Here is a 27,227-nt window from a genome sequence, read left to right as displayed (position 1 = left end):
AGCTGTAACATAAAAACAGTGTTTGTACAAAGTGCTACACAAAAATTAATATGTGGAGGTAATTTCAGCTACATGACAGTTTAATTGAATGGATTCAGCGCTTGGAGAAGGACCAAAATAATGAATTTGAAGGTTACATCTTGTGCATGATAGCACTTAAATTAAGAACTTTGGTTTTAAAAGCATTAGAGTCACATAGAAAACATAATGGTTCAATAAAAATACTTTTTACTTTATAACTTTATACTTTATAACTTACTACTCTGACTTTAAATGGTCTTTCTTCTCAAAGTAATTTTCAGTTGGGTAACTACCACTGCCAATGGATTAATATTTCTTTGCATTTTGTATTTGGCTGCTGGTCAAATGAATTTTGTTGAATGCATCTCATCACCCAGTGTTGTGAAATATTTTCCAGCCCTAGTGTGAGTAGATGTAGATTACATCATAAATTGGAGCCATAATTGTCTTAAAATGTATTCTAGTCTTGAATTTCTGTGCTACAGATTTTCAGCGCTTTACTGGTTAAAAAACCCCCACTCCTAACATCAAAGATTAATGATAAAGCAGCAGCCCAGATGTGATTCAATGGGGTCACATTTTCATTAAATCTATTAGTATGTTTTCCAGATTTTCTCATAGGCCATTTATATATATTAACAAAAGGACTACGTCCATCACAGTCTAGCTTGCACTGCAACTCACTATTTTAACTGTCTTGATTGATTTTAATCAAGACTGTTTGTAGCTTTTGTTTTAACTGTCTCTTAATTCTTGTTTTAATTTCTTTCTTTCTTTTTTTATCTTTCCTTTTGATTAATGTTTTATTACCTCCGCCAAGGAGGTTATGTTTTTGCCAGGGTTTGTTTGTTTGTTTGTCTGTCTGTCTGTTTGTTTGTTTGTTTGTTTGTTTGTCTGTCCGTTAGTGTGCAACATAACTCAAAAAGTTATGGACAGATTTTGATGAAATTTTCAGGGTTTGTTAGAAATGGGATAAGGAAGAAATGATTAAATTTTGGTGGTGATCGGGGGTGGGGGGGCCCACGGGGGGGGCTGCTGATCAGCCTTGGCAGAGGTCTGCGCTCTCCGAGTGCTTCTAGTTCTCCATGATTTTAATGTAATTTAATGTGTTTCTATGCTTTCGTAAAGCACTTTGAATTGCCTTGTGTGTGAATGGTGCTATACAAATACATTTGCCTTGCCTTGCCTTGCATTCAACAACAACCAAAATCCATCAACCTTTTTCCATGAGGACCATCTGAACCATGATTAGAGGCCTGTCCCCATTTGAAGACTCGCTTTTATTGGAGATATCAAAGCGCTCCGGTGCTCAAATATTCAAAAAACGCTCCAGTTTGAATGTGGCCAAGATTTTTGTCAGCGATAATAAAGAACTATTTGTGATTAGTTAGGCAGAGGAAGCTGGTGGCTGTGTGCAGAGGCTAATGTGCTGCCATAAATAAGTATGCCAATGAGATGGCGTAAAGTGGATTAAGCTTGCTCTGCTAATACTGCCATATGTGTGGAGCTTTTTGATGTCTGGAGAACTACAAACACTATAGGGCTGATTGCATCGCTAACATGAAATAGTCTAATTCAGAACAGAGAGGCTATACATGGCTGTATAATATTAATAATAATAATAATAATAATAATAATAATAATAATAATAATAATAATAATAATGGATTAGATTTCTATAGCGCTTCTCAAGGCACCCAAAGCATTTTACATTAGTCACCCATTATTCATTTGCTCTCAAATTCACACTCTGGTTGTAGTTAACTATGTTTGTAGCCACAGCTGCCCTGGGGCAGGCTCTGACAGAAGCATGGCTGCCAATATGCAGTAAACGGCCCTTCTGACCACCACCAAACATTCATACACCAGTGTGAGTGACACTGGAGGCAAGGTGGGTGAAGTGTCCCAAGGACACAATGGCAAAAGACTAGGACAGCGGGATTCGAACTGCCAACCCTTCAGTGATTGGATGACCTGCTCCACGTCCTCAGCCACGGCCACCCATGATAATAAAAAACTTTTATGAATTTTGTAAAAATTTGTTTGTTCCTCTACAGCTTATGTAGATATATTTTAACCAATTAGTGTGTTAGAATGTAAGTGAGTTGGTTAGAGAGTCACCTAGTTGGTTAAAATTGTTAGTCAGTTAGTTACAATGCCAGGTAGTAGTTAGTTTACTAACAAATACAAAGCTACCTAACTAATTAGCTTACTAATTAATTATCTTTATTAACTAGTTAGTTTGTCATGCTATTTTCTTCAAAGCTACTAAATATTTGGGATCCTTCTAGTTAGTCCTATTAACTACTAGTAACTAGCTAACTAACTAGTCAGTCCTAAGTAATTAATTACTAACTCATGACAAGCTAGTGACTAACAGATTAGTCAATTAGCTAGTTACCTAGCTGGTTAGAATACTAACTAACTAACTAACCTTTCCAATCTTAACTAAGTTAGTTAGTTAGTTAGTTAGTTAGTATGCTAACTGGTAGTTAGTTAAGTAACTAAATAGTATGATGATTGTGATAATTATGGTGATTAAACTGCCACTAACCCTTGGGATTGTGCCACATTAGGCATATTTATATGACACACTTATACTTGGAAGGTGACTTACTACAAAGGTACTCCACCTCCTAACTTTTGTTGTCCCAGTGCCCAGGTCATTAGGCCATGTCACTTTAATTCTGATCCTGAGTAAGAAGACACACTCTCAAACACACACATGGCTTGTGCTTCTGCTAAGTTGCAAAAAAAGAAGTTGGTGAAAACTTAAGATGTGCCTCTCTAGGTCAGACATAAAGTGCAGAGATGACAAGTCTTCAGTCCATTAGTTGCCTCGTCTGCCTCCACCTTGTCAACGACAGCTGTCATTTGGTAAATTCTGCCCTTTCTTTTAGTGCAGCAACCATTCAGTCAGAGAGCCATACCAGGAACCTGTGACTATAGATCACAGACATTTGTGTTAGATGGTAATCAAGGAAGGTCTGCAAAGAAGTGGTCTTTATCAAAGCTTTGTACCATAAAGGAGTTTTTATTCAGGATACATGGTTTTATATATCATTGTATATCATTCTATATGCAGAGCTTCTATAGCGGATACAATGATAGAACAACCACAGCTTGAAAGTTAAGCGAGGCAAGGCAATGCAGATTTATTTGTATAACACAATTCATACACATGGCAATTCACAGTGCTTTACAAAAATGGACAAGAGACGGGTTAAAAACACACAATTACAATTAAAAAATAATCTATAAAACATAAATAATAATCAATTTAAATAAACTAAAAGAGAAGAGTGCACATAGAACCCTTTCAGTTGTTATATGCACAGCTGAACACAGCCGTTTTCAGCCTGGATTTAAACATAGTCAGAGTAGAGGTCTGTCTCACGTTATCAGGAAGACTGTTCCAGAGTTTAGTTGCATAGAACTGAAACACAGCTTCACTGTGTTTAGTCCTGACTCTGGGCACCAACAAAAGACCAGTCCCTGAGGTTCTCAGGGTCCGAGATGGTTCATATGAGACCAACATGTCACAGATGTACTTTGGTGCTAGACCATGGAGAGACTTATAGACCTGCAGAGCTATTTTAAAGTCTATTCTATGAGCGACAGGAAGCCAGTGCAGAGACCTGAGCACAGGACTAATATGGTCGTACTTCTAGTGAAGCTAATGTGAAAATACAGTACATTGAAGTTTATACTTTATACCACTGACAACCATTAGGTGCTGGACTCAAAGAGGCCTGACTCTCAGACTTATGCTGAAAAAACTGTTGTAAAAACAGTCAGTCAATCATGCTCATCTCATTTGGTTTTTTTGGACATTCTAATAAGTGGCGGGAGGATCTTGTCTCTGCTTTTTTTAGATGATTTGGTTCTCTTAGCTTCATTGTGCAGTGACCTCCAGCTCTCACTGGCAGTTCATCACCAAGTGTGAAGCGACTGGGATGAAGATCAGCACCTCCAACTCTGAGGCCATGGTCCTCAGCCAGAAAAGAGTGGAGTACCCACTCCAGGTTGGAGCGGAAGTCCTACCTCAGGTGGAGGAGTTTAAGTATCTCAGGATCTTGTTCGCGAGTGAGGGTAGGATGGAGTGGGGGATCAACAGGCAGATCGGGGCAGTGGCTGCAGTGATGCGGACAATAAACCAGTCTGTTGTAAAGAAGGAGCTAAGCCAAAAGGCAAAGCTTTCGATTTATCACTCAGTCTACGTTCTGACCCTCACCTATGGTCATGAGCTCTTGGTAATGACTGAAAGAACAACGTCGCGAGTACAAGCAGCCAAAATGACTTTCCTCCACAGGGTGGCTGGGCTCAGCCTTAGAGACAGGGTGAGGAGCTCGGACATCCAGGAGGGATCGAGTAGAGCTGCTGCTCCTCCATATTAAGAGAGCCAGTGGACGGTGGTTTAGGCATCTAGTGAGGAGGCCTCTTGGACGCCTCCCTAGGGAGGGTGTTTTGGGCATGTCCAAACTGGGAGGAGACCTCGGGGACAACCAAGGTCACGCTGGAGGGATTATGTCTCTCAGCTGGCCTGGGAACACCTCGGGATTCCCCTGAAAGTGCTGGTGGAAGTGGCTGGGGAGAGGGCTGTCTGGGCTTCTCTGCTAAGGCTGCTGCCCCCTGCAACCCAGACCCAGATAAGTGGAAGATAACGAGTATAAGTACTCCAATTAGTGCTTTCATGGCCATCTTCAAATTTTGTTCCATTAATGATATTTAGAGGCTTTAATATCTGCGGTCTTCCTTACCCTCAAATTTGATCTAATGTTTATTGAGTTAAATAAAAAAAACTAGAAAAGCACTCAAAGAGCACAGACCTCCACCAAGCCAGATCAGCCCCCCCCCCCCCCCGTCACCACCAAAATTTAATCGTTCCTTGTGCCAGTATCAACATTACCTGAAATTCACAAAATCTGTTATAACTCTTGAGTTATCTGCTAACAGACCAACCAAACCCCGATGAAACAATAACTTCAGCCGATCCTTGGCGGAGGTAAAAATACAAATGTCAGACATCTTGACTATAGTTGTGGTTAATTTATTCAATAACAATGACTTATTAGTGAAATATTTGATTAAGTTTATCATTTTACTGTTACTGGTGACGGTAGCATTTAGCAATACAATACAAACCGGAGGGTTTTGATGACTGCAATTAAAACCTACACTTGTACTTCTGTTTAAAAGAAAAGAAACAAGAGGTGCCAGGCACAACAAATCCCATCCCTCACACATATTGTAGCTTATTTTGGCATGGATCCAGGTGATGTCATCATGTCAATGTGTGTGGTGATGTCAGCATATCAATTGCCTCTATATATGTGCCAAGTCTGAAGTACATTGAAACAATATTGATGTTTTTATTGACATTTGAAATTTGGTCATTATAAGTAAATGGGGGAAAAATATTTTAAAAATTCATAAAACATTTGAACTTTGACCTATTGTTCCCAAAATGTAATCAGATCTATTCTGGGTCACTGGCAATCTATAAACCCAATTTGGTATGAATTGAACCAATAGGTTTGCTACTAGGGTGTTAACTAACTAACTAACTAACTAACTAACTAACTAACTAAATAATGTAGTTAAGATTGGAAAGGTTAGTTAGTTAGCTAGTATTCTGACCAGCTGGGTAACTAGTTAATTTACTAATCTGTTAGTCACTAACTTGTCATTAGTTAGTAAATAATTAGTCAGGACTGACTAGTAGTTAGCTAGTTACTAGTATTTAGAAGGACTAACTAGTAGGATCCCAATATTTATTAACTCACTCACTCACTCACTCACTCACTATGTATGGACAGACCATTTTTCTCTGCACTTGAGAAATGTTGCAGTTATATATCTCAAAGTCACCAAAGTTTGTAATGTAAAACTGAAAATATAGAATAATCTTCTACTTTTTTATTGTTTCTCTGTGATAATAATTATATACATGAGTTTAAAACTGAAATTATTGTAACATTAAAGTAGTGACCACAGATGAAAAATAATCTTTTGTCAATTGTGGCTCATTTACAGCAGCTGTTTCACAATATGGACTGTCCTCTCAAATTAACCAAAATATAAATGAAGAAGGACATATCATTCACATAAAATATAGATTTGACCTCAGTAGCCCAGGGATAACCATGAGAAACATCCAAATTAAATATATTTTAACAGAAGAAAAACAAGTCTTTGTTAGTCTTCCTCTCCCTCCTCTATGTGTCCGTCTCAATGGCAGTATGTAATTTTAGACGATTTAGTTAACAGCACTATGAAGAGTCACTCTCTGTCTCTGGTATCTCCTCTTGTAACATTAACATTAACAGTGTCGAGACGTGCCTGTCAAGTCTGGGTACAGAAATCTAAGAAAGAAGGCATGCTGGACAGCTAACAACACCACGGCCATCAGCCTTGTCTTAATGGCTGTCCAAATGTCACTTTTTTTGTTTTTGCCATGTGTCATTGTTTCGGTAACGTAGACTGCAGGGGTAGCATGCATGCTGACAAAGATCACTCAGTAAAGGAACAGTCACCTCCAATACAAAAAAACCTGCCATGATCAAATTGCTGTTATGTCAGTCAAACTTCTGTGAGATTTACATCAACTAGGAGTATACTGAGTGTTCTGCAGTAGGTGTCACAGTGGAGAGGACATTGTCTAATAATTATGGTCGAAATGCCTCTATTTATCTTGTTCTGGGTGTGTTATTTTGAAGAAGCACTTTTTGTAATCTATTATAACAGATAAACAAGACATGATGTGATGGGGTGAAGGCACTTTAGTCAGAGCCCAGTGGAATGGTCCAGCAGTGGACAACTCAGTGGGCGTATGCCAGTTAACGGTGAAAAGGCAAGCGCAGCACTCCCAAGAAAACAAGCATCCATGCTCAGTCAACCTTTATCTGACCCTGAAGCCTTAAGTGATGTTGTAGAGAATAATAGCTTTAGTGTTGGGGATTTTACCAGGGTTTCTGCAGGTCATTAATGTCTCAGATTTAACCATCTGATTTTAAAACTTAAAATATAGTTATACACTACTTTGACAGTTCTTAAAAATGGATAGGATTATGAAGATAAGTTTCATTATAAAGTTGGATTAGCTCAGTTTTGCCTCAGAGGACGGGGGTATGTAAATATACCAGGAATTCTGTCCGTCCTCCAGTCTGTCTGTCTATCTGTCCGAGATGTTGGTCCATCCCAATCTCAAACACTATTCACCCCATTCTTTTCAAATTCAAATTCAAATTGACTCACATGTTCTTACCACTAGGCGAGGTGCAGTGCATAGTTTGATGGTGGAATTTCAATTTTGGATTTTTTTTTTTTTTTTTTTTTTTTACAAATTTTTAAACATTTCAACTTATAATTTTTGTCCCGATTTCCCAGACACTATTCACGGATTCTTTCGAATTTCCCACACATGTTGTTTATCACTAGGCGAGGTTTTAGTTTATTTGATAGTTGGATGACTGATTTTCCTTTTTTTTTATTTATTTATTTATTTATTTATTTTTTTACAAATTTTTGAAAAACATCAACTGACAAGTTTTTGTCCAACCAATTCCACTGACACTACTCCCCGAATTCTTTTCAAATTGGACACACGTGTTCTTACCAGGAGGAGAGGTTCAGTGCACAGTTAATGCTGGATTTCAAATTTGGGATTTTTCTTTTGTACACTTCTAAAAAAAAAAACCTACTTAGGCAATTTGTCCATCCGATTTCTCTGACATTATTCACCAAATTCTTTTAAAATTTCACACATGTTCTTACATTTGCCTTCTTCTCATATGTTTTACAGATTTTTGAAAAGTTTTTAAAAGATTGAAAGATAAGTCTCAAATTAATCCCTGGATAGGCAGGGTATCAGTGAACAGGAGGGGCCAAGTGTTGTGTGACTGAGCGGGGGTATTGTTACAGATGATAATAATATAATTAACCTCTATACATGTTTAAAGACACCTGAGATGAGCCGGTTTCCATCACTGAGCACATTTCATAGGGTGTATTCAGACCTACTTCGTTTGGTCCATTTAAAATGGACTATAGTTTGTTTCCCTGGAAAGTCTGGACTTTTTTTAGGTGTAAATACAAACATGCAAACTCTGATTTGAGCCAAACAAGCGGAACGAGACCACCTAGAAGAGGGCCGTTTCCAAACAGACGCTGGGCCGGTTCATGTCTGGTGTGAATATAACCGGCCTCGAGCCGAAACAAACCAAGGAACCATGTGCCTTTTTGTGCTTGACCAGCTACCATAGCCGCGTGGCATTGTGGGTAATCAACAAAACTGCAAGTAGCTGAGCCGCACGGGTAGGCAGAGCTAATAGCAGCAGCCATGAGCTGTGGACAGACGTGGAACAATGAGGAGATTGAATGTGTCCTTGACATGTGTCTGTTAAAAATAGATAACATATTCTGAAAACGATAACTGTGCGTAGGACCTCCGTGTTCTTTCATCAACACCACACTGTCTCCGATTCACCCCCTCTCCCGACTTTCTTGTCCAACTGCCAGTGCAGTTTGTCACATGCATGCTCTGTTTACAAATTTTGGTCCACTCGCAAAAGTGCAATGAGAATGCGATGCACCCCAAATGAAATAATAAAGGTCTGTGTTTGATCAGAACCAAATAAGCAGACCACAAGGACTTCCAGGTGTGAGTAGAATTTTAGTCTACATGCAAGTGATCAAAAGTGATCAAACAAGTGCAGCTAGAGTTTTGCATAATTAATTTACTTTGCAAGTAATTCTGTCCCCATTTTTATTCATATCCTTGTACTTTTTGCTGATATGGATGTGAAATTGGTCTTTTAACACCCTTTGCAGTCTTGTCTTACATTTTACTTGTGAACCCAGCGCAGAACCCACTTTTTAGAACACATGAGCCACAGTTATGATACGTTTTTGCCTTTTGTGTACTTTTGGTGTTGATTTAGTTGGCAGAATGGACCCTATGTCTGGGTACCTTTGGTCGATTTTTAAATCAATTTCGTTTTCATGTACCTGAATCCAGTCGGGTGTTGGCAGTGGGACATTTCTAAATTGAATTCTCAAAAGCCACCCTGCTCTGCCTCTCTCTCTGGTATTTGTCTCTGTGTGTTCCCTGTTCTTTACTGCTGAAATGAAGCCCATCTCCTGCCTTTTTTGCTCCCTCTCTTTGCAGTAATAGGCTCATCTTTCCTCCGCTCTCTGCTCCCCCTATCTTTCATGAGTCTGAATAAAGCAGCTAATGGTGCATGGAAATGGTGGCAGCACAGTCACATCTATAGACAGAGCCTTTCTCCTGTTATGTGTTTCAGTATCTAAGTGAAAATACATTTTGACATGGAAGAGGCTGTTGTTTTACCCTCTCACTTGTTTATATTGTAAGGTGCTGTGAGACCATGATAACAAACATCTGAACTGATTAAGTCTATGGACACACTATTAGTCCAGTCTAGTCCATTACAGGGTGCTACAGTGATATGATGAGATGAAATCAGTCACTGTTTCTGTTGAAAATGATTATATCGGCTGTGGTATTGAGATGCTGATATAGTTAATATAGTCTTAAAATTTGTTTTACTTAGTTTTGCATAATCATTTTTATTTTTATTCTGAGGAAATGGCTTGTTTTAGGAGTGTCATGTTGGTGCAGTGGGTAACACTGGCTTTCACCTATTGTTCACAGACATGCACCGTAACAGATTAACTGCCCAATCTATTTAAACCACGTTGTGAATGTGACAGTGAATGGTGTTCGTGTGTATATATGTCCTTCATCTTACAGGGATACACTCTGGCATCCACACGACCATCATGAGGACCAAAACGTTTCAGAGAATGAATGAATGAATGAACTGGTTACTTTCGGCCCTCGCCACAGGGTATTGTCATCAGTTTGTCATCCATCTGTCCACCTGTATGTGCAAAAACTTGGCATGGACTGAAGGCTGAGGGTTTTCAAGTGTGGGCGTGTTATGTTTTTAGTTTAGTTTTTCAGGTAACATGAGAAAATCCTTGAGTTGCTGACGCTGACAAAATAAGATGGATTCACAAAACCGCTCTTTATTAACCTGTTCTCTCCCACCAATTTGTGTTAATTGTATCGAAATGGCTACCGACACAGGACTGTGACACGAAATATCGGTTTTTTGTCTATTACACAGAGCCAATCAGCGCCCTCATTATATCATGTCTAGACTGGTAACTTGTTACTGCTCGAAAAGTACCATGGCAATCACATAGCAAATAGATCAAATTTCAAACAGCAGAGATTTAGCTCAGTAGGTAATGTTTCGGACTGCAACGTGGAAGCCTTGTGTTCGATTCACAGTTGAAGTAGCCTTTTTTTTTTCTGCAGATTTTCAAATGGGGGGGTACAGCACCAAAGGTGCCGCCGATAGGTAAAATCCAACATTGATGTAAACTCACCACTGAGATGTGGTTCAGAGTGCAGAATTTGGAGCACCACCACTCAATACACAACTAACACAGGACTGACTCAGAAGTGAGAAGTCACATGGCACACTGCTGCATCTAACATGTGGCTCGGCCCACCTTGTCCAGCCTCAAACTCACTGACTGCATATAGAAAAAAGAATACCGTATAAACAACATATAGAGCATTTAGAACAATAATTCCTATTCTGTACTATATCCAGGCATCACCGTCTGGACCTGGACCCAGTGATAGTTCTGTCCGGACCTGTGACCAATCTCTGATAAATTCACGGGAATAGATCATTTTCATGAGGTTTTTTTTTTTTTCCGACGGTGGTGGCTATGGACAGCAGGTGCTGCTACTCCAGTTAATACGATTATAGCTTTACTCAATTAGCCAATCAAATCATTAGTTTACTCTCTGTGGCGCAAAGAGAAAGAGACAATGATAGAGGAAGAGACAGTGACGACAGCATGTCTTGCTCCAAAACTCGGAAAGTTGATGCGGAAAACTGTTGTTTTTTAGGGCACTTTCACACTGCGTACCAAGTCCTGTACTGTACTTGGATACGTTCACACCTTTTCTGCAGATGTTGCGTTCACAAGCACGTACCGAGACCCATACCCGAGTACGAGTGTGGCTGTAACAGGGCCGAAACAGTAGGTGGCGGTGTGGATGGAATTCTGTCACTATCCTACAAACGCAGATTCAGAAGAAGACCTTACCTATCTGTTATTAGCCTGTTTGAGGCAAAGAGAAGAAGAGCTTATTCACCTCTGTTTGCACTTTTTTATTTATTTTATTTTCTGTTTTCTTTAATCTGAACTAAAGGCCTTAATGTATTTGCCTGGGACTACTTTTACTTTTGCCTGGGGACTACTTTTACTTGTGGTAAAAGAGCTAGCTGTGCACACAATTAAATATTGTTGAAACCAAATGAAAATATCGACATAGGGCAGGGGTGTCCAAACTTTTTTTTAAAGAGGGCCAGCAGATCTGATAATGTGGAGATTGACAGGGGCCAGTGGTCCCTTCGGACGTTTTTTAAACAGTAAAATTACATATAAAAGCGTAATTTTAAAAACAACTTTATTTTCATTGTCAATATATCATTTTTTTTAAAATGGCAATGTAACCAAATCTAAGCCACTCAGGTGTGAACAAATTAAAAAAAAAACATTTCTCTGCCTTCCTTTCACATCTGGAGTCAGATAACATAGAACAAACCGTGTGGAGTATCTTAAACGTCCAAGAAGTTGATAAAAAATCTTAACCCCACATTCATTTTTAAAACATGACCTTAAATCAGTAATCATACTCATATAGTACTCAGTAATGTAAGTCTGTAAACGTTTAAGATGAAAACATATGACTTTACCTCTTGTCTTTCACACAAATCATCAGAAAGTAATATTTGTGTCACATCTACAAGTACATAACACCAGCAATTATAGGCAACTAACCTGGCAACTTGGTAGCCTGCCTTGGTGGTGAATTCACTGAACTCACAGGTTCACATGAAGAGGTCACTGTTGTGAGTTTAAAGCAGCTTGAATTTTGCTTCACTTTTTCAGAACGCTCACTCCCTGCTAGCTTGTCGTATGCGTTAGCATGTTTTGTCTGCTAGTGTGTCTTTACATTGAATTCCTTAAACAAGACAACAGTCTCTTGACAAATTAGGCAAACACAATCACCTCGATTTTCAGTGAAAAAAGTTTGTAATTCCCATCTCTCCTGGAAGCGGCGGCCCTCACTGTCAACTTCCGTTTTTTTTTTATTTACAGGCGCCATGGTTAGAAATTAGCGAAAATGGTTCACGGCAAAGTCACAGAGCCAGATAGAGTTAGAGTGGTGCTGCCACCATGAGGTGAAAGGAGAAACTGCATTTTGAACCTTTTATGATTCATGTACTCAGATCAACAGTCCCAAGCGGGCCATAAATAATACATTATAAAACCGAAGCTGTGGGCCATATAAAATCTGACCGCGGGCCGTGATTGGCCCCCGGGCCGGACTTTGGACATGCCTGACATAGGGGATAGCTCAAAGACACAAGTTGGACTGCGGTTTGGACCTTTTACTTGGAGTAAATTTTAATAATTGGACCTCCGTGATTTTTAATTGAATACCTCTGCTATATACTGTCACTAATTTGTCGTGTCTTCCATCAATTGCCACAGAACTGTGGTTGAAAAATGCAAGTATCCTTGAAGTATATGCCATATATTACCACAGTACTGTGGCAACAAGAGGCTAATGAGTTCATGTAACAGTATCCAAATGAATGACTGAATGAATGAATGTTTATTTCAGTTAAATACAAAACACATACATATTAAAAAAAACAAACAAACAACATAAATTAACACAATTTGTAACTGAAAAAGGAAGAAGCTGAAGCCAGAGGCTTATTCTGCTTCTCCTATTCCCATCCTTACTCCAAGTCCACACCTGAAGTTGCATCAGATTAGTACTTAAACACAAATTTACTACATTCGGTGATTATAGTCATGTTGAAATCATATTACTATCATAGCCCTTAAGAATTGACAAAATTAAAGCCTTTTTGAAACAGCGACAGTGAGCTACACAATTTCACTTCATCCTTCAATTTGTTCCATAATTTGACAACAATAACAGAAACACAGTGATATTAACTGTTTGTTCTTACTTACATTTTTCAAACACAAACATCCCTCTTAAATGATAATTTCCTTCTCTTAACTTAAAAAAAATTTCTGAATACAAACAGGATTCCATGATCCATGATTGGCCTAGTACAAATGCTAACATTTGATTGGCTCTGTGGCAATAGAAAACTGATATTTGTACCACAGTACCTGTGGCAGTAGCCATTGCTTAATTTTATTGTGGCTAAAATACAACCTGAACTCCATACATTAGTCCCATTAGCTTCAATCGCTATCCAGGTAATTCCTTCACTAATTATGTTTTGGTGTCCAGGAATACAACAAAATAACAAGGTAAAATAACAATCCAACAAGGTACAACAAGCCTATATGGATAAAAGATTTATTGTAGAAATTTTAATGTATTTAATTCAAAATAGTAACTGGATCGCGATCCAGTGGGAATAGAGAGATTAAAGGTCTCATTTTGTGCAATGCGTTTTTTATTCTGTTTATCATGAATGAATATCAATGGAGAAAAGAGCAAAACTAACTCTACCTAAAAATTAATTTGGTCTAAGTTCATGCTGCATTGTTTGTTGCAGTTTTTGTTTAGTTTTTGATTTTTGAAAACTGCTCAACTATTCAGTACAATGTACAATGGCATATTGTGCGCATGAGGTAGAGAGAATTTTTTTTTTAATCTAATGTGGCCTTAATGCAATGTACAAAATCCCCCAGTTCCACAAACTATTTAACATATTTAAAACAAGCAGGAAATATAACAGGAAGTAAGTAATTGACTGAAGTCATAAACCATTGGAGTAACAGCATAAAGTTCTTGTGAGACATGACAAACAGTATGAACTTTTTTTTTTTTTTTTTTTTTCAATTAAAGAACAATCCTTATTCATTTCTCTTGTTGTTGTAGACTGAATGATCATGAGCTACATTAACCCTGAGTCTCCTGGTCTACAGGTGTACATCCGCATCCTGGACAATGAGTGGAATGTGTACCGACGTTACACGGAGTTCAGGGAGCTTCATAACCATCTGAGAACTCAGTTTCCACAGGTGGACGCCTTCAGCTTTCCACCCAAGAAAGCCATAGGGAACAAGGTGAGCAAACAGAAAACCACTTGATGGCCTGCATTGGTTACTAACATAAACTCCACAGACAAAGCACGGCAATAAAATGCAGCAATTGTATGTTTCTGCAAACCGTAGATACAACACTGACATTTTGGACAAAAATCTCTTAATATCCACAATTTTTGATACTTGTGTTTTCACATTATGTAGTTTCTTAGCAGCTCATGATGCATTTCAACAGCCTGCAACAAAAATAAGCTTCAGATTTGTATTTTTATTTACTTTTATGGTGCAGTTTAGGAATTTGGATTTTGTTTTGTACAGTAAATACAGTTAGGGAAAAAGTGTGATAAATAATGCACCAAGCCCCCAAATGGTTTTTGTGTTCGCCTGACTCATAAAGTGTAAATTTTAATAGAGAAAAAGTCTGCTAGAAATATGCTAAAATGGCTCACATGTTGGAAGTCATATCTAAAGCAAACCATATAGTAAATGACTTTTATAGGCTTAGACTAATGACTTCAGTTACTCTGGATGCTACTCTCTCTCATGGATTATGTATATTCACCATGCCACCTCATCTGCTTGCTGTCTGTTGAGGTAAAGGCAAAAAACAACATCCAGTCCTTCAGTGACAATGACACATTATACTTATCTGTGATTTGCACAAATGTACAATAGTAACCCTTTTTTTCTGGCCATTGGATTGATGACAGTGTCTGTCCCAGTGCAGCTGTGGCTCACAAGGTAGAGCATATCGTCCAGTAACCAGAGGGTTGGTGGTTCAAATCCTGCTCTGTCCTACCTTGTAACATATACCACCATGTGAATGTGAGAGTTAATGGATCTAATGCAGGGGTCACCAATCCTGTTCCTCGTTGACAAGTATCCTGCATGTTTTAGATTTAGGACTGCTGGAAGAGGGAAATATCTAAACATACAGGATACTGGCCCTCAAGGACCAGGATTGGCGACCCCTGATCTAATGTGTGTGCTTTGAGTATGCGTAAATAGAAGAGCGCTATATAAATCTAATCCATTATTATTATTTAGTGTTTATAAAGAATGAATTTGACCCTTTTACCTCATAAAGATGCTGCAGAATTTGACACTGCTCATTATTTCTATAAACCCATGAAGACATTTTATAATAAACATTATATCAAGCTGTAAAGTTAATATTGAGTTGTAAAAATTTATATCCACTTGTAAAGATGGCCAACTATGTGGTATTTAACTGCTGTCTCCACTCATATTTCTCGCACTATCCCTGTTTTGCTGACAAATACACAACCTCACTCCTCATCTGCAAGGGTTTCTGTGCCGCAGGTCTCTGTGGCTCACTTACCTGTCTTGTAACACGAGGTGCCCCCACCCTCCCTCTAACCATCCTCTCCTCCCCTTTCATCCTGTTCTCCTCCGTCTCTCTCCCAACCTTTGAGCTGTAATTTGGTTCTGACCCTGATTACTGGTTGGATTTGATGCTGCCACTGCAGGATGCTGCGGTCTGACTCCCCACCTGTCATGGCTTGAAACCAGATTGAACACTAGGTTGCAGAGGCCTTCATACGTGAAGAGAGGTTGAGGTGTTTACTGAACACGTATGTTTATGGTATGGATGATTGTAAGGAACAGGTCTCTACCACAAGCATAGACAGTCAGCGTTGTGCACTACAAGGCTCTTACAAAGCCCATTACACTGCAGGTTTGTGTGAATTATTGGTTTTCATGTCTCCAGGAAGTAGAAGATAAGCCCTGGCTTTGTTAAACACTGACTACATTTCAAAACAGAACACCTCCAGCTGCAGCTGCTGCTCAAACCTGGAAACACAAGCACATAAACATAAAATGATTGATTTCCTGCTAAATCTGTGTGTGTATGTGTGTGTGTGTTGTGTGTGTGTGTGTGTGTGTGTGTGTGTGTGTGTGTGTGTGTGTGTGTGTGTGTGTGTGTACCTTTCACTGATAACAATGTGGATGGTCTTTGTCACCTTTGATACATGGAACCTGACATCCAAAAACTAAAATGTTGACTTTTACACATACTATTAAAAGGAGTTGGATTTCTACGTAGGAGTCATGGACTGTGTTAAGTGATCTCAGGAGTGTCCTCCTGAGTCCATGTGTCTGCTTCCATCATGGTATCATTACAGTTTGTCATGTGATGACACCTGAGTGGTTGAAGGTCATACACATTCAGTGGTTTCTACTTTTATAGTAACAAATATTCTCCTAAAATAATTGTCAGTTCTTTCAAAGTTTAGCCACAGTACATGCTTCCAAAGTCCTAGTAATGATAAATTACAATAAATAAGATAACAGCTGACTGACTAATTGAAATTATTTTTACCATGATTTTGTTCAGGAAAGGATTATTGGCCCTTGGAGGGTCATGGTTTCTTTCTGTCCTGTTTGTAAGGCTCTTGAGGTCTTAGCTGCACACACTTTGTATTTGCTGTCTTTTATCAGTCTGTCCCTTGACAAATGTGCTGTGCCCGTAGTCGTAATGTTTAAGTCACTATGGAAACCAGATTTCCACATCATCTCAATCCATCATTGAGCCAATTTGGTACAGAGAAACTGGAAATGATCGAGGGAGAAGCCAGAGCTTTGCTCACAGACTTGTGGATTTTAAAATACCATTAAGACTTTGATGTACTGATTTGTTCAAATTAGCAAAAACCACAAAAGTTTAGTGAAACTTAAACAAGGAAAAACAAAACTCAAGGACCAGACGAGAGAGAACAGGTGGAGGGTTTTACAGCTTAAAGACTGGTTAAGCACCAGACTGGAGATGTTAAAACAGTAAAAATAGTATAGATGTGTTTGTGTATGCATGTGCAGTAAGAAGTTTATCTGTGAACGCAGAAAAATGGCACAGCACAAAGTTCATTTATACTGTGTATATTGTGTGAGTTAGTGTGTTTGTATGTGAAACACTGTTGTTCTTGCTGAAAAAGAATGTGAGTATTTCTCTGTGCATGAACAGCTATGTTTTTCTGTCTTAGAAGTGAGTTCTCTGCAGAATTGGTGTATTTTGTATATTTGAGTGTGAGTGTGTGTGGTTGTCTTAGTAATCAGCAGGCCTGCTGCGCAGAGTTTCCCTGTTATTTCAATCCTGTCTGTGTTTGTTTTCTGCTCTCTAGGAGTACTTTGTAGTGTTGGCAGCAGTGAAGACCTTCTCCTTTAGGTGAAATGGGGTGCAGGGCTGCTACAGGAAGCTGCTTCATAATATTTGATTAAAATACGGAACAGAAAGAATCCAAGTAACAAACTCAACAGAGCCAAATTGTTTGTATAAAGAGGAATCTAATGAAAGATAAAGCTGTGAGTTTAGATTTATTCATGGTGGAAATTGAAAACTCACTAAACGATGAGGATTTTTTTTTTTTTTTGACATGAAATATAATTTGGAAAGAATGGGGTCCAGTAGATGCTGTATGTCAGGATACATACATAACATACATACATAAAAGCCTCAAAGTGTACCTGGACTTGGTAGTCACACGTACTTGACAAGGGGCTCTAATGCAGTTACTTGACAGAACCGCTAGTATTATACATGATCTTTTCAAATAGCTAGCAATGAAAATTCCTTGCAAGTACCGTTTAAGTACTTTTAGCATATAATAGTCTCAGAGAACTGTCCAGGGAAAAATCTGTAATTAATTAATATCTGTATTAATTTATTGAAAGTCAAGTGGTCTGGTGGCAGGCTCTATTCAGAGCTGTAGGAAGGATAAATATGTGACATGTAACTAATTATCAACTATTATTAATCACAAATTAATTGTCAAGTTTGACTATTGCTCTTTTCCGTGGCTCATCACAGAAACACATGGCAGCTACCATAAATGTGATATCATAGCAGCATGAAAACAGCTTCCTGTTATCTGTCTCTACATTTAGTCTCTAGCTTTTGCCTCAGAAGAGAGAGCTACAGAAGGAAGATGTATGATTTCACTTCCACTTTCATCAAAAGTGACACTGACTGATAAATCGCATTTTCATTGTCATCATAATATGAATTTGTCATAAACTTGCAAAAGATTGGCCAAAATACAATCTGAAAAACCTTACTGAATTTCCATGTGCTATGTGAAAAATGTATCCATAAGTTTGGGCTGTACGTACTAAGGAAACTACAAAAAAAATAAACTGATCCTCCATGATGTAAGTCATTGGTTCTTGGACTGTCATTTTGAAGCCAGGAGTTGACTTTTTTTTTGTTTTTTTTAAATTTGTCACCTTTCTTTCGTCTTTAAGACCTGTAGTGACCATATTTGTACAAAGGCTAGAGGCTAGAACTGTTTAACAAACACTAGCTTACTCGCAGAAGTAAAACAGTAAACTTCATACAAATTATTGGACATAATCATTTGACAGCTTTGTTCATGTGACCTGTTAACCACAGCCATAGTCACACAGTCTTTAAGAAAAAATAAATGTTTTATTCAATTAACAGAAGCTCAGAAAGTCTTACACAGTAGGTAGCAATACCCTGTATTGAAAATTCATGTTTTAAAGACAGACCAGTTGAAGAATAATTATAGAGTCTAAATGAAACAGCCTCTTAAAAATAAGAGTGGAGTGATTTGAAAAATTGACTGAAATAATTTGTTAGAGAAGTTTAGTGGAAGTTTCTGGGAGCATCTACTGGCTATCAGTGGTTTCTACACTTTAAGATTGTTCTTTGATGGCTTCACTATGGAACATCACACCAAACAAATGAAACTCTAGTTAGCTGTCAGCTACCTGCAGATGATTTGGTGTCAGCTTAGTCCTGACAATAGTTTGTTTAGTTATGTAGTTTGTTTTATGATCACAAGTCATTGTATCTTTGGGATACTAAACAATGCTATTGTAAATCACAGATGTTCCACATATCATGTAGAGCTACTCAAACAACATTTGTGTCATCCTTTCTGGTCATGTAATGTATAATTTTCTCTCTGCTGCTCTCTGTCTTCCCCACATTTATCCACTCTAAACTGACACTTTAACTACAGACTTTGTCAATCCAAAGCTAGTTTGGAATCACTGAAACAAACACAGGGGCCCCATTACATGCAGCTAATGATTGAGCAACGTCAGTGTAATAATGTGTTTATTTGTGAGATGGGAGAAAAGGAGGAGACATTTTTACAAGGCTTTTTAACTGCACCCTCTCTGCTATGCTATGGTTTGCTTTGTCGAGGAATGAAGATGACGCTGTGAAAGGATTTGAGTTTTATAGAATCCTGTAAAAAAATGCACACACATACCTAGCACATGGAACTTACCTGTAGACACACTCAAGTAAGATTATCTATCCTAACACTTGACTGACTTTCACAGGCCGGCTTGCATGGCAGCACCCTGTGATTTGGACTGTTTGGTTAATCTCCTGCCATTGCACGGTGTCAGGACTCACACAAGTGCAATACAGGAACTTGTAAGGGAAAGTGAATCACAGAGGTGTGAACTCCAGCACTCGTCACCCTGAATCACATCGGAAAAAAATGAATTTCAACCATGGAATATGACACAGATATCCTGCCACATGTGGATTATGTTTTGCTGCACTGTATAAAGTTAAAGGGTCAGTGTCAAGCAGTGACACGATTACAGTTTTGTGTTCAGTGGACTCTGACTTTGTAAATATATAACCGATATCAATGTGTGGTACATATTTCAGCAGGTATAGTGTAAATACTTAAATATAGAAAGGGTGAGGATTGCATAAATTAAAATTTTGACCAAAAATATTTTAGAATGTGCTAGGTAACACGGTTTCACCCAAAATGTCACTGAGTTCAACAAGGTTTACGCCAAAGTGCTTAACATGCAGTTCCCACAGGAAATTCACTTAAATTTGTCTATTATGTGTTAAATAACATATTGAGATACACTGATGTCAAAATTTAGAAAAATATATTGGAAACTTTTGGACTTATTGACACAGATTTAAAGTAAGACAGTGTCAATGGGCATAGTGCAGTGATTCCCAACCTTTTTTGGCTCCTGACCCCATTTTAACATCACAAATTTCTGGAGACCCCCAGACATTGAAAACGGATTAATTTTTTTTGGCTAAAATTAATTTGTTTTTGATCATGTAGTAGTTTGCTATCCTATATGCAAATAAACATTAATCTTAGACAACATTTAGACCTAGTAAATGTATATTATTATGGACGGAGGCAGAAAAGCCAGGTGTAGATTACTGCCACAAGTGAGAATTTTATTTTCCTTGGTCAGGATATGTACAGGTCAGTTCCAGCTTGTATTTACAAGGCTAACAATTAATACTAAACAAAACGGTAACTCAAACTATCAATTATTGACAGAGCTGCAGCATCTGTGACCGACCACAATAAACATTTTGACAGATAAACAGTACCACAGTGCTTCAGTTTTCAGCTTCACAGTTTGTCATGCCTTTTATGTATTGTGATTGTTTCTCTCAATTCAACATAGTTTTTTTAATGAGTAAGTTTTTTTAAATTTTTTATCAATTACTAGAAATTTCAGGCAGCCCCCATGTGAATTCCAGGTGACCCCACATGAGATCCCGACCCCAAGGTTGAAAAACACTGGTATAATGACATGGGTTTCAATTAGAGTCGACCGATGTCGGCCGGGCCGATTATCTGCGCCGATATTTGGGAATTTGACATATATCGGTATCGGCCTTTTTTTAATCCGACAGGCCGATATTAAGAAATCAATTTGAACTGGGTTATTTCGGCTCAGATTGCGCCGTGCCTCTCCTCTACTCTCTCTCTCTCTTCTCTCCTCTCCTCACCTGCACTGTCCCTCTGCACCCTCGATTGGTTGAGGCGGAAGCTTCCTCACACACACAGACTGGGACTGGACTAAGGATGAGACTGTTCTACATACATTTTCTCCATTACTAATCATAGTGTGCAGAGCGTTTAGAGCCAGACTGATGAATTAATGTTCTGGTAAAAGCTCATTCAGCCTCCACCTTAGCGTGCTTCCCTAAAACAAGTGAACTGAGTTTTTAGGGGCTCTCTCTTAATCCCACACACATGCTTTTCTATCACCGACTGTTTCCATCTCCATGTTATCAGCAGTCCTAATGCTCAGACATGTCAGGAGGGTAATCTGAGTTAGCACAGCTGCCGCTAATGTTTACTCTGCTCTGACGGTCTTCTGAAACATTCGTAGTAGTTATCAGATGTAGAGCACAGGGATGTTTAGTACAGTTTCAGAAGAGTTTTCTTCTGCATTTACCTTTGACACATGTGTTTTCTCTCCAGAGCTTCTCACACGAGAAAACTTCGCCCCTCCGTGGTGCGTAACTCCTTCCCGCTGTCACATGTCGACGCGGAAGGAGTACCCCCTGCGTCAAATAGTGCCGCTGTGGGCTCTGACCGCGTGCGTCGATTTCTGACTATTTGGGATGAGACTGTGTTGGGTATGTAATGTAATAGTGTGCGTTTGCGTTAAAGTCACATGAAGAACTCTACAACTCACAACTACTAATGTTGCTGTGAGCTTTGTAGTCCTATGATCTGAAAATTAAAGTGAAGATGAGAGAGAGAGTCAAATTCAGAAGTGATTTATCTGAACATGGTGGAACATTTTAAATCCTGTGTGTGCTCATTAAAGCCCTAAAGGCTGTTTGTGTTCTGTCAGGAGTTTAACTGCACTCATAGCTACTATTAGACTTTTTTATGTAGCTTTTGTCATATTAATGATTAATAATGTAGCAACATAGTTTTGAATGACAGGGTCCCTGCTATCGCATGGTAAAATATAAAATTTAATAATGAAATCAACTTCAGGCTTCCCAAATGCAGTAATAAATGAAGCATGATGAGTTGAGCATATGTCAGCATGTGGCCCAAGAGTTTACAACAGTCTCCCTGTATTTTTGTTGTGTTTGAACTTAATACAAAGATAAGTCATTATAGTTATATTTAAATTTTACTTTATTTGCTGTGAAAAAATTTAAGGGAGCTATTTATTTAAGCTTTTATTCAACTTTATAAGAGATGCCTCTGAGTCTAGGAAATCCATGCACTTCTGGAGCTATTATTTTCTATTTATTTGACTAAATAAACATGCTTTAGGCATTTAAACGAAGTTCAGTGTTTGCATTATTCAAAATTTTTCATGCCAATTTTTAAACTGTTACTGCAAATGAATATCGGCTCCAAATATCGGTTATCGGCCTCCTCTAACTACTAATAATCGGTATCAGTATCGGCCTTGAAAAACCAATATCGGTCGATCTCTAGTTTCAATTCAATATGTCCAATATGACCAATATGTCTAGAAAACAAGTCAAATATTTTTAATATAAGCATTACAGAATGCATACAGAATAGGATAAGAGAAACTTTGATTTTTCTCATAGATGCGCGTGTTCCCTTGACCTGACCCTAAAGCTTCTGTTACCTGTAGCAAAACATATAGTATTAATCTGGCTTTTTAGCAAGCCTGTTTTGCATTATTTGCTCTGTTGCTCTGACAGACCACTTTCAGGATTGATCATCTTAATTTCAGCACGAAAAGTGAAGCAAATAAATGTCAAAATTGAAAATCAACACGGAGGAGATAGACAGCAGAAATCAATCTTCATGGATTGGATAAACTTCAGAGGCAAGTAACTTTGTCAACAGTTTGGAACCTCAGTATGATTAAACCGTGTTATTTAAAAAAAGGTTTTATACAAGAAAAACAGACTACATTCAAACAGTGGCCATATTTCTCTGATGTCATACATATCATTGTTCACCATCTGGTCAGCAAATGAAAATAGACAGAGACAGATAGACAGCTAGATGAAAATCCAGTCTCATCCAGCCTTTTCTGACACTTAAAGGTGCCATATGTAGGATTGTGGTACTGCAATCACCTTAAAAATATTGTAGAGCATGGTATCCTCTCCGCCTCCCCCCAGACTAGGGGTTGCCAGATCCAGCATGAACATCTACTACTAGCATTTCCACTAATCTTTGCCACCACACCATAAATTTCATACAAAAAAAATCATCATCAGACTTATCATACAAGTATAATATATAATAGGCCAGGATAAATGTCCTGCCCATTCAAATGAAATTTTGCGAAGATTCAGATTTCACTTTAACTTCCGCGAAGTACAAGCGGCACAGATCGCTACTGTAACCCCCCCTCATAGTATTGTAAGAAACCGGCTGCCCCCCATCATAAGAAACTGGCCAGCCTCCCCCACCCACATAGTATTATAAGAAACCGGCCAACCCCCGACCCCCCCCTCCCCCAGCCGAACCACGGGCACCCCCCCCTTTCGGATTACACACCGCTACATGAAGAGGTCACTTCCACAGAAAACAACGTACTACAAGGAGCTACCATGGCAAGCAACAAGTCCTACACCGGTTCCCAGTCTCTTCACCAGTCCCGGACCGGCAGGGTCTTCATCGGGGCCAGGAGAAGAGACCACAGCCCAGCCCTGGGAGAAGACACCGACGGTCTGGGACCGGGTGAAGAGACCGCGGCCCCGGCTCTCAGTAGCTCTTACTGGTGGTGAGACTTAGGGAGAGTGGCGTCGGTCTTCAAATTCTTCTCTGTTTCCAGCCGTCTCCATGTTTCAAAAGCATCTCCTATACATATCCTGGTTTTATGTCTCACTTTGTCACAACATATTTGGGAATAATAAGAGGCCTTTTAGGTTTAGTAACATCAGACGTTTATGATCAGAAATGTTCCAGCTGCAGCTCAGTGGGAACTGGCAACCTGGATGCTGAAAGGCTACTGACTTGGTGATTGGAAGACAGGTGATGGGTTGAGCATCAGGCCAAAACACACAATGACAACATAAACATCATTTTGGGGCTGACACTTAGCTTTTCAAATGCAAATATTCTTGCTGGACTACTACTGTCAGTGATATCAGTATTTGAAATGAACATGATTCCTTAACGTCTGGTGACAGTCAAGGCCATTTTATAATTACTTAGAACATAATTCCTACATACTGCACCTTTAAAATTGTTCCTTAGAATGTCTGGGTCAATGATCCTCATTTAGGATAATGGTAAAACACAGAGAGCAAACTTGACTGGAGCTTTTCTGAAACATGATTACAGGGGTGGTTGGTGGAAGAAGTCTGTAAAATACTGACAAAATGCTATTTTTGCCATGCATTTCTATTTTTTTGTATTTTCATTATCATGGATCATCTGTAAAATTAGGCTCTTATTGAAGTATTATTCATGCATGAAGGTGATTCATCACTAATTCACTTTAAAGGTCCAATAAGTGAATTTTAGGAGGATTTTGCAGAAATGGAATATAATATAATGATGCTTTCAGCAGTGTCTAATAATCACACACTAAGCTTTGTTACCTTGGAATGAGGCTAGGGCCAAGGCTTTTATTTCACTCAGCTGCAAAAGGTTCCGGGCCTTTATTTGTAAGAGCTTTGAATTACAGGGAGGTCTTGTTTCATATATCTTCATTTAATGAACAGAAATTTTCCTTTTAAGTATGAAATCTTGTTTTGATCTGCTCTTTTTTGCAAACAAGGGTGTAGTATTTTAAGTATTACAAACACATCCTTACAAAGCACTCTACCATTTCACTGGATAGAAACAATTTATTGCTTAACAGTGCGACACACACCTGCAGTGACTGAATTTTGACAAAAACAAAATGTTTTCATGTCTTTAACAGATTCACTTTTACATCTCCATTTTATAGTGGTTTCCATCCACTGTTAAGATGCATTACTATCATCCACAAGGCTTGCATATGGATCAGTTAATATCTCTTTAACTAAAAAGGCCAGAACAGACAAAGAGCTTGATTTTTCATTTTGGCCTTTGTTAAACTAAAAATGAAATTTGTTTTCTTGAACATTTTTTCTATCAGCAACAGTGTACTACCATCATTATTGAGATAAACAGCGTCCGTCTTCAGACCATAGCGGCAGCAGCAGGGGCTACTGTTCATCTGTTTCTTATTGCTCATAGGACTATTCACAGGAATAATGATGAATCAAGCACTTTGTAAAACTTTTATCTGGTCTTTTTACTACAAAAAACCATGTTAGAGTTGACTCATGGTATAAGCCACCCCTCACTAAGGCCTTTTCATACAGGGCAGCTTCATCTGTTGACATGTAATGAAGCATGTAAATGCACTTGAGGGAATCTTCATTTGGATTAGTTTGATCCAGAAAAACAAAATGGTTGTCTGTCACAACAGCTGGTGGCAGAGCTGACCCCTCACCGTGGTAACCGGGGACCCACAGGGGTTCATCAACGCTAAGAACACATCCCCTCTGACTCATACAGTATGTGCATCTGTCTTCTGGTCTTCTTAATGAGCTCATAAGACTCAGTCTCTCTGCATCTCCAAGTGCTTTAGGCGAGACTGTCCAGCTGTGTAACCTAACTATGCAGATGAATTACACACACACAGATTTCCACCAGCTGCCTGTGACTGCTCTTAACTGGCTGATTTGTCAGGGCTCTGACTAGGCATACAGGCTAAATGTTTCAGTCACGCCTGTCAAATCCCTCATGATGCTCATGTTAAGATAGCCAAGAGGCTAAATGATGACATCAAAGCCACGCTGTTTTTAGACCCCAGAGTCCAGCTGTCAGCTTTCCTCAAAGTCCTCACCTCCTAATGATTTTACAGCTTTTGTCCAAAGGCTTTTTTCCCCCACTCTCCTCCCTCAATATCAGTGTGTCTCATTTTCCTATGTATGTCACTACCTCCCCTCTTGCTCACTCAAGTCACTCACCTGCCTTCAGCTTTGATAAAAATCTGTTCATTTTTTGGTGTAGCTTTTGTCTCTCTCTCTCTCTCTCTCTCTCTTTCTCTCTTTTTTTTTTCCTTTCAAGGCCATAGATGGAGTCATTGTGATTTTCTTTTAGCTTGAAGGGAGATTCAAAGAGAGACAAAGTGTAGAAGATTTTCTAGGTGAAACCTGGGTCTTGCACAGTTGTGACCACTTTCACAGAGTAACTTCATTTTCAGCAAGAAGTTGTAGGCAACTGTAATGAAATACAGTAGAACCTTGCAGTACGAGTGCACCATTATACGAGTAATTTGCTTTACGAGCCACGGATCCTGAGTATTTTTGTTTTGAAATGCAAGTGGAAATCCGCAGTACAAGCGAGCTTCATACTAGCCACTGGTAGTCAGCACTGAGCTCGCACATCCTCCCCCCAACAGGAGCAGTCTCTTCTTGTTTGGAAGCAGAATCGTTCAGATTCATTATATTTCAATTAATTTCAATAGGTAAAATTGATTTGTAAAACGAGTAAATAGCAAAATAATCTCAGACATGGAACAAATTAAACTCATACTGCAAGGTTCTACTGTATTCGATAATTTCCATCAATGGTAACACTTAAGATACACCTGACATGTTTTTTTTTTTTTTTTTTTTTTGGATCATCCTGCTTTGTTCCCCGGTCCAGACTTTTAAATTACTTATTTATTATATTACATTACAATTGTCATTATACAATTTCTGCAAAAGGTTTGGTATGATTTTACTAAGCGGCCATGTCAGGGCTGAATATGGAGTCAAGTGCCAAAACCTACAGTTCCCTGTATGCTCACTTGAGATTGGGTCCAACGCCAAAATAAACATCTTGGCACAAAAACATTTAGAGTATCTACAGCTAATTTCCTCCGTCATGACAACTTAAAGTTATACTGTATGATGTGGCTTTTTACACTTTTCTTTTGTCATCTTAAAATGCTCCTAATAGCGTGTGTCAAACTAAAATGTAAAGAATTCCACCAGGTATTGAAACTCAAAAATGTTTAATTCTCATATATCGCTCATATTTCTGCTAAAATTCTGACCAATCATTTTATGCGGTCTGAATGAAATAATTGGCCACGCCTGGCTGAGCCTCCTGTCAATCATCCATTACCGCTGTCCCGCATCCGATCCATTACCGCCGTCTTGCATCCAGTATGGGTACCTCCGAATCGGATGCTTCACTCGCGCTGCTCCTCCTGTCACTGACCACAGTCTCCTGTCTAGGATGTGTATGGACAGGACTCAAATGCACATGAAGGGGAAAAAACGG

At 38.8% G+C, this 27,227-nt stretch overlaps 1 protein-coding gene across 1 annotated transcript in view; it reads left to right on the top strand.

The window, feature by feature from the left end:
• snx29 (sorting nexin 29) overlaps nucleotides 1-27,227 on the top strand; it is a 265,361-nt gene that overhangs the window by 207,277 nt on the left and 30,857 nt on the right. The window contains exon 19 of the mRNA XM_030163645.1: nucleotides 14,059-14,199. Within this exon, the coding sequence (XP_030019505.1) occupies nucleotides 14,059-14,199 (141 nt within the window). The remainder of the gene's footprint in view (nucleotides 1-14,058; nucleotides 14,200-27,227) is intronic.

Source organism: Sphaeramia orbicularis, chromosome 19, assembly GCF_902148855.1.
Source record: "Sphaeramia orbicularis chromosome 19, fSphaOr1.1, whole genome shotgun sequence".
NCBI classification, from domain to species: Eukaryota; Metazoa; Chordata; class Actinopteri; order Kurtiformes; family Apogonidae; genus Sphaeramia; species Sphaeramia orbicularis.
Note: the sequence above shows the minus strand (reverse complement) of the source record. Positions and strands in the feature narration are given on the sequence as shown.